The sequence below is a fragment of the Triticum urartu genome, chromosome 5A, assembly GCF_056163025.1.
Source record: "Triticum urartu cultivar PI428250 chromosome 5A, HENAU_Tu73, whole genome shotgun sequence".
Classification (NCBI taxonomy): Eukaryota; Viridiplantae; Streptophyta; class Magnoliopsida; order Poales; family Poaceae; genus Triticum; species Triticum urartu.
The window spans coordinates 593783482-593792109 of NC_141877.1; the positions used below are offsets into that span (position 1 = coordinate 593783482).

The 8628-nt window shown below is 48.6% G+C and overlaps 1 protein-coding gene and 1 long non-coding RNA gene across 2 annotated transcripts in view; one reads left to right on the forward strand and one right to left on the reverse strand.

The window, feature by feature from the left end:
- The window catches only part of LOC125510900 (purine permease 3), a 29114-nt gene extending 20968 nt beyond the window's left edge, over positions 1 to 8146 (forward strand). Inside the window, exon 2 of the mRNA XM_048676189.2 lies at positions 7654 to 8146. Within this exon, the coding sequence (XP_048532146.1) occupies positions 7654 to 7995 (342 nt within the window). The 3' untranslated portion in view covers positions 7996 to 8146. The remainder of the gene's footprint in view (positions 1 to 7653) is intronic.
- LOC147973163 (uncharacterized) lies at positions 5982 to 6796 on the reverse strand. The gene is made up of 2 exons (XR_015602789.1): positions 6650 to 6796; positions 5982 to 6576 (listed from the first exon to the last, which is right to left on the reverse strand). It is a non-coding gene; the product is annotated as an uncharacterized LOC147973163 (long non-coding RNA).
- Positions 8147 to 8628: the final 482 nt, after the last annotated feature.

The following is an 8628-nucleotide window of genomic DNA, read 5'->3' on the forward strand; positions in this document are numbered from 1 at the left end:
GGTGCTACTTGGAGTACTAGTAACATACACATTAACATAATGTATATCCAATATACTCCTATCGACAGTCTTCTCATCTACCAAGTATCTAGGGTAATTCTGCTCCAGTGGCTGTTCCCCTTTATTACAGAAGCACTTAGTCTCGGGCTTGGGTTCAACTTTGGGTTTCTTCACTTGAGCAGCAACTGACTTGTCGTTTCATGAAGTATCCCTTTCTTGCCCTTGCCCTTCTTGAAACTAGTGGTTTCACCAACCATCAACAATTGATGCTCCTTCTTGATTTCTACTTTTGTGGTGTCAAATATCGCGAATATCTCAAGGATCATCATATATGTCCCTGATATATTATAGTTCATCACGAAGCTCCAGCAGCTTGGTGGTAATGACTTCGGAGAAACATCACTATCTCATCTCAAAGATCAACTCCCACTCGATTCAAATGATTGTTGTACTCAGACAATCTGAGCACAAGCTCAACAATTGAGCTTTTCTCCCTTAGTTTGCAGGCTAAGAGAATCGTCGGAGGTCTTATACCTCTTGACGTGGGCACGAGCCTGAAATCCCAATTTCAGCCCTCGAAACATCTCATATGTTTCGCGACGTTTTAAAACGTCTTCGGTGCCTCAACTCTAAACCGTTTAACTGAACTATCACGTAGTTATCAAAATGTGTATGTCAGATGTTCGCAACATCCACAGACGACGTTCGAGGTTCAGCACACTGAGCGGTGCATTAAGGACATAAGCCTTCTATAAAGCAATGAGGACAATCCTCAGTTTACGGACCTAGTCCGCATAATTGCTACTACCAACTTTCAACTAAATTTTCTCTAGGAACATATCTAAACAGTAGAACTAAAGCGCGAGCTATGACATAATTTGCGAAGATCTTTTGACTACGTTCAGGATAATTAAGTTCATCTTATGAACTCCCACTCAGATAGACATCCCTCTAGTCATCTAAGTGATTACATGATCCGAGTCAACTAGGCCGTGTCTAATCATCACGTGAGATGGACTAGTCAACATCGGTGAACATCTTCATGTTGATCGTATCTACCATACGACTCATGCTCGACCTTTCGGTCTCTTGTGTTCCGAGGCCATGTCTGTACATGCTAGACTCGTCAAGTTAACCTAAGTGTTTCGCATGTGTTCCGAGGCCATGTCTGTACATGCTAGGCTCGTCAACACCCGTTGTATTCGAACGTAAGAATCTATACACCCGATCATCACATGGTGCTTCGAAACGACGAACTTTCACAACGGTGCACAGTTAGGGGGAACACTTTCTTAAAATTTTAATAAGGGATCATCTTATTTACTACCGTCATTCTAAGCAAATAAGATGTATAAACATGATAAACATCACATGCAATCAAATAGTGACATGATATGGCCAATATCATTTTGCTCCTTTTGATCTCCATCTTCGGGGCTCCATGATCATCGTTGTCACCGGCATGACACCATGATCTCCATCATCGTGTCTTCATGAAGTTGTCTCGCCAACTATTACTTCTACTACTACAGCTAACGGTTAGCAATAAAGTAAAGTAATTACATGGCGTTGTTCAATGACACGCAGGTCATATAATAAATAAAGACAACTCCTATGGCTCCTGCCGGTTGTCATACTCATCGACATGCAAGTCGTGATTCCTATTACAAGAACATGATCATCTCATACATCACATATATCATTCATCACATCCTTTGGCCATATCACATCACATAGCATACCCTGCAAAAATAAGTTAGACGTCCTCTAATTGTTGTTTGCATGTTTTACGTGGCTGCTATGGGTTTCTAGCTAGAACGTTTCTTACCTACGCAAAAACCACAACGTGATATGCCAATTGCTATTTACCCTTCATAAGGACCCTTTTCATCGAATCCGATCCGACTAAAGTGGGAGAGACAGACACCCGCTAGCCACCTTATGCAACTAGTGCATGTCAGTCGGTGGAACCATTCTCACGTAAGAGTACGTGTAAGGTCGGTCCGGGCCGCTTCATCCCACAATGCCACCGAATCAAGATTGGACTAGTAACGGTAAGCATATTGAACAAAATCAACGCCCACAACTACTTTGTGTTCTACTCGTGCATAGAAACTACGCATAGACCTAGCTCATGATGCCACTGTTGGGGAACGTAGCAGAAATTCAAAATTTTCCTACGTGTCACCACGATCCATCTATGGAGTCATCTAGCAATGAGGGAGCAGTGGATCTACATACCCTTGTAGATCGCGCGCGGAAGCGTTCAAGAGAATGGGGTTGATGGAGTCGTACTCGTCGTGATCCAAATCACCGATGATCCTAGCGCCGAACGGACGGCACCTCCGTGTTCAACACACGTACGGAGCAGCGACGTCTCCTCCTTCTTGATCCAGCAAGGGGGGAGGTGAGGTTGATGGAGATCCAGCAGCACGACGGCGTGGTGGTGGAAGTAGCGGGATTCCAACAGGGCTTCGCCAAGCGCTGTGGGAGGAGGGAGATGTGTCATGGGAGGGAGAGGGAGGCGCCAGGGCTTAGATATGGTTGCCCTCCCTTCCCCCCACTATATATAGGGCCAAGGGAGAGGGGGCGCAGCCTTGGCCCTTCCTCCAAGGAAGGGTGCGGCCAGGGAGGAGTCCCTCCTCCCCAAGGCACCTCGGAGGTGCCTTCCCCCTTTAGGACTCTTTCTTTCCCTTATCTCTTGGCACATGGGCCTCTTGGGGCTGGTGCCCTTGGCCCATACAGGCCAAGGCGCACCCCCTACAGCCCATGTGGCCCCCCGGGGCAGGTGGCCCCACCCGCTGGACCCCCGGGACCCTTCCGGTGGTCCCGGTACAATACCGGTGACCCTGAAACTTGTCCCGATAGCCGAAATAGCACTTCCTATATATAATTTTTTACCTCCGGACCATTACGGAACTCCTCGTGACGTCCGGGATCTCATCCGGGACTCCGAACAACTTTCGGGTTACCGCATACTAATATCTCTATAACCCTAGCGTCACCGAACCTTAAGTGTGTAGACCCTACGGGTTCGGGAGACATGCAGACATGACCGAGATGACTCTCCGGTCAATAACCAACAGCGGGATCTGGATACCCATGTTGGCTCCCACATGTTCCACGATGATCTCATCGGATGAACCACGATGTCGAGGACTTAATCAATCCCGTATACAATTCCCTTTGTCTATCGGTACGATACTTGCCCGAGATTCGATCGTCGGTATCCCGATACCTTGTTCAATCTCGTTACCGGCAAGTCTCTTTACTCGTTTCGTAACACATCATCCCGTGATCAACTCCTTGATCACACTGTGCACATTATGATGATGTCCTACCGAGTGGGCCCAGAGATACCTCTCCGTCACACGGAGTGACAAATCCCAGTCTCGATTCGTGCCAACCCAACAGACACTTTCGGAGATACCTGTAGTGTACCTTTATAGCCACCCAGTTACGTTGTGATGTTTGGCACACCCAAAGCACTCCTACGGTATCCGGGAGTTGCACAATCTCATGGTCTAAGGAAATGATACTTGACATTAGAAAAAGCTTTAGCATACGAACTACATGATCTTGTGCTAGGCTTAGGATTGGGTCTTTGTCCATCACATCATTCTTCTAATGATGTGATCCCGTTATCAATGACATCCAATGTCCATGGTCAGGAAACCGTAACCATCTATTGATCAACGAGCTAGTCAACTAGAGGCTTACTAGGGACATGGTGTTGTCTATGTATCCACACATGTATCTGAGTTTCCTATCAATACAATTCTAGCATGGATAATAAACGATTATCATGAACAAGGAAATATAATAATAACTAATTTATTATTGCCTCTAGGGCATATTTCCAACAGAGGCTACCCGTAGGACATCGTCGACGAGCGCCAGTTCTATAAGCAACTGAGATCGGAGAGGGGCGCGAGGAGGAGGGAGCGAGCCGCCTATCGGGAGGACAAGCGTTCGCGGAAGCAGGCAGCTCAATTGAAACTGAAGCTACAAGAAACGTCGGTTTGGGACTTTGAAGACGAGCAGCTTGCTGACGCCTACCTTCAAACGTCGGAGGAGGACATTACCGAGTCGGAGTCAGAAAGCGACGAGTAGTGGTCTTTTTCTTTTATCTGTGTACACTAGAACTATCTATATATCCATTTTAATCTGAAAAAGTGGCTGGCGGCATCGTAGCAGGCGTGCGAGTGTGTGAATCCAATATGCCATCGACCAGTGGGCCCGGTGTGGAAAAAGGGCGAGCGCGCGCGTCCGTCTCATGTCCGCGCCGACGCAAATCTGGTTCAAAAATGGACCTGGAATGGGTCGCCCGCGGACGAAAAACGGACGTGCGTCCGTTTGGATCGGCGCGTTGGGCCGCCACTTTTGTCCACGCCAACCCAAACGAACGCGGGCGGACGAAATGGGTCGCTCCATTGAAATTGCTCTTATAGCACCAAAAAAAAGCATTAACATGCACGCACGCTCGCTCACTCACTCTCTCACGCCTTGTTGTGAATCGAGTTTGAGTTCGGGATAATGTTATGCGTCTTGTTGAAGGAATGAAATTTTTTGCTTGGCAATACAATACCTAGTTTTGGATGCACGTGTCAATACTCGAGCTTGTTGTGGACACATTTTATACTCACTCGGAGTTTTTCTAGCCCGTATCAGTTGCATCTCTTCGCCCTTTTCACGTGCGCCTCTATGTAGAGGAGATACAAACGAGGGAGAGACTACAAATTGCACAACACACAAAACAAAACACACATGTGGAGTTCCAATGTTTCTAGCTGCTTCTCCCTCGACCCCATCCTGAGGACTGCGTGCAGAACGGTAGAGCAGGCCTCTAAAATCCTTGTTAGAGTTGTGTAGAATATTTTGTACAATTTAGATTACAGTTGGATTCTGAGTTGTACAGTATCTAGATAATGTGGGAATTGTGTCCTAATAGAACACTTGTATCCTACGTCTCTTGTATAATAAGTGGGAAGACACATAATGTAATCTATGTCATCATAATAGTATGGGCACACGGTATAATCTATGCCAACATAATAGTGACCCACAACTGCTTTCTTACTGTTGCTATTCACGAATAGTAATACTAGTGAAAGCTTTGAAAAGTTAAAAATTTAGTGGTCAAAGGACATTCGAGGAGTGCTCAGCAAAAAGAACAAAATGTGGGTCTATAAGCAAATTTGGAAAAACACCTTGTTGAAAGCTGATTTTTTTTCCTGAGAGCTACTAGAATGCCTATTCATCATCAAATTTTGCAGGCACATGGTGCCCTAGAGCATCTTCAATGCCAACAAATTTTAGTCTTTTTTTGTCAATGCCAACAATTTTTTTTACTGTTTATTTTTGAATTTATTGTTCACTGGATGGAGATGAGCTTGGACTCAGACGTGGATTGCAGCATTTTGACCTTATTTGTGAATAGTAATAGTGAGAAAGCAGTTGTGGGTTACTCCACTTAATTGGGACATCATAAAGATGACAAGATTGCAAGTGATTGAAACTTATGTCGATAACGAGTGGGTCAATATGATCGGCATCTCGACGCTTTTCGGTTAATCATACTACTCCCCGGTGATACTTGTGTCTGTGGGTGCGAGTAGGCTAAATCATCTAGAACGAGTGGGTCAATTGTTCTACTATTCCTTATAGCATGAGAAAATAGAGCAATAACATACACGCTCACTCACTCACTCTCTCACGCTAGGCAATGCACACGCCGCGTTTGTGAATTGATTTCGAGTTCGGGCTAATATTATATGTCTTGTTGGAGGAACTAAATTTTTGCTTGAGACTGCACTACCTTATTATGGGTGTACCTGTCAATACTCGAGTTCACTGTCAGTTGCATCTCCTCATTCTTCCCACGCGTTTCGAAGGAGATACAAAGGAGAGAGAGACTACAAATTGCAGAACACACAAGACATAAGAGTAAATTGCACAAAATCACCACTTTAAAGGTTAGGTTTGCAGAAAATATTACGCTACACTTTTGTTGCAAAATGCACCACGTCTTCTATAATCGTTTTGCAAAAACCACTAATCGGCGGTTTTGTCTCGGTTAAGCATGTTTATGAAAGATGGGCCCGCCAGTCAGCCTGTGGCATCTCTAAACACCTCGCAGGTAACGGCGATGGACGGTAACAGTGTGATCATGTGTGGAGCCATGTAAGGTCCACCTGTCATTGAAAGAAAAAAAAGAAAGGCCTTTTAATTTTGCTTCCTTATCCTCACCGTACTAAAACAGAGCTAAAGCCGTAGCCGTTCCTCGGGAGGTGCATCTGCTTCGGTGCCGGCGAGCTCCGCATGCCGCCGGTGATGTCGCTCGAGTGCATCAGGAGGCAGAGCGCGACATCCTCCCGCTCCTCCTCGAACGCGCTCAGCATCGACTGCGGTGGCACGGGGACCGGCGTCGCCACGCGCATCGGAGTGCGCCTCCGCCTGGGTGGCGAGGCCATCATAGCCACCGGCGGCCGCCTCCATCCCGTCGTGCGCCTCTGGCAGTGCCTCGCTGAGCGAGCGGCCGCAGAAGAATACACAGGGGGCTTCCTGGGGAAGGATCTGAGACGGTGGCGCGACCATTAGGGATCTGGGGGACAGCTAAAGGAGTAGAGGAGCGGGGGTGGGGCTCGACCTCCGGCCGGCCACGGCGATGGCGGCCCGCTGCCGCGGCCGGGGGCGGGACGGGCTCCGCGTGGCAACAGCTACGGCGGCCTCTACCCTAGCCGACGGCGGGACGGGCGGCGGGCCTCTGCCCCGGCCGGGTCGGTGTGAAGATAAGGCAAGCGAAAAAAAGCAATGTGTTTTTTTCCTTTTTCTTTCAATGACAGGTGGACCCCGCATGGCCCACACATGATCACACCGTTACCATCCGTCACCGTTACCTGCGAGGTGTCAAGCGATGCCACGTCAGCCTGACTGATGGGGCCATCTGTCATAAACATGCTTAACTGAGACAAAACCGCCAATCAATGATTTTTTGCAAAATGATTACAGAAGACGTGGTGCTTTTTGCAGCAAAAGTGTAGCGTAGTGTTTTGTGCAAACCTAGCCTTCAAAGTGGTGGTTTTGTGCAATTTACTTCAAGACATAACACACAACCCGAGTTCCTATGTACTTAGCCGCTTCTCCGGCGAATCCATCTCGGCGACTGCCCGCACAACCGTCTGGGAGAGCAGGCCTTCGAAGTCCCGTCCCTTGAGAACATGTACCGTCTGAGAGGCAATAGGTTTTTTGGGAGCATCTTGGCGCGACCGCTCGCTCAACTTCGTCTACATCCTTGATGCCTGTCTGAGTGCTTCGACTATTCCTGTACGGCGGATGACCTTCTTGTCTTCACCATCATGCCGGAACATCATGTTGCACCAGAGTTTCCAGTGCCCTTGTTTTAACCCTTTTTCTCTCTTGACATGTCCCATTGATCCATATGTCTATGCGCTAAGCTAGATGTTCCTAGTCTCTCGTATGCCTGCTTTTGAGCCTAGCCTACTGCTCGAAGTTATGCAAAACCAGTGTCTAACGAAGTACATTTTTTAATACTTTAATTTTGAATTTTGTATAAACTAGTAGAATCCTGGTATTTGACCCTAAATTATTACTAGCAAAACACGAGAGTTTAATTTGAGCATTGTGATGCAGGCAATCCCAGGAGAAGCCCGGCAGTCCGAACTCGGCCAGGCAGGCTACTACCTGCTGCTGGTCGGCACAGCCGCCGTGTACCAGTGCTTCTGCCTCGGCATAATCGGCGCCATCTACTACGGCTCGGCGCTGCTCGCCGGAGTCATCATCACCGTGCTCCTCCCGGTCACCGAGGTCCTGGCCGTCGTCTTCTTCCATGAACCCTTCAGCGGCACCAAGGGCGTCGCCCTCGGGCTGTCGCTCTGGGGCCTCGCCTCCTATTTCTACGGCGAGGTGCGGAACAAGGCCCCGGATGCAGAGCACCAGTCAAGTTTGTGCGTGGATCGTGACTGCGAGAATTAGTGGGAACAGCACGTGCTTTTGAGAAAGAAGAAGGGGGCGTATATGAACCGAAGGCCATCGATGGCAGTGGCATGGCACGCATAATATTCGCTTGAAAGCTTGTGCTCCCGTCTAGCAGTAAAGATGTTCTTTGTCCATGGTTAATCTTTCATTTGATCGACTATGAACACTGTTGCCGCTGGCGGCTGCTCGGTGGCGGTGACCCGCCGGAGAGGTGATTTGTGTGGCGATCTTTGGAGGCTCTAGACACGTCGCGATCACCGGTGGCGACTGGCATGGCGGCGGACAACCTCGTCTCGGCATAGTTAGCCCCCTTCTTGATGCCTTCCATGTTCTCATCGGAGCCCAAGGTCACATCTCCGAACGGTGAGGGCTGGCCTGACCAGGGCAGCATGTCGGTGGTGCGCGGCGGCGCGCTGCTGGCACTGCCGTTCGCGGTCTGCAGGGCTGGCATGGTAATCGGGGCGGTGTTGGGCTTTGCTACAGGGGGCACACTGTGCGGGACGGCGGGGTTCTTGGATGTTATGGGATTGTTGGTGACCGTCGGCAAGACCATGGTGCTGAAACTGATGTGGGTGCACGGCTGAGAGTCATGACGGTGGCGGCCTCTGTTGGACGCAACGACAGTGTCAC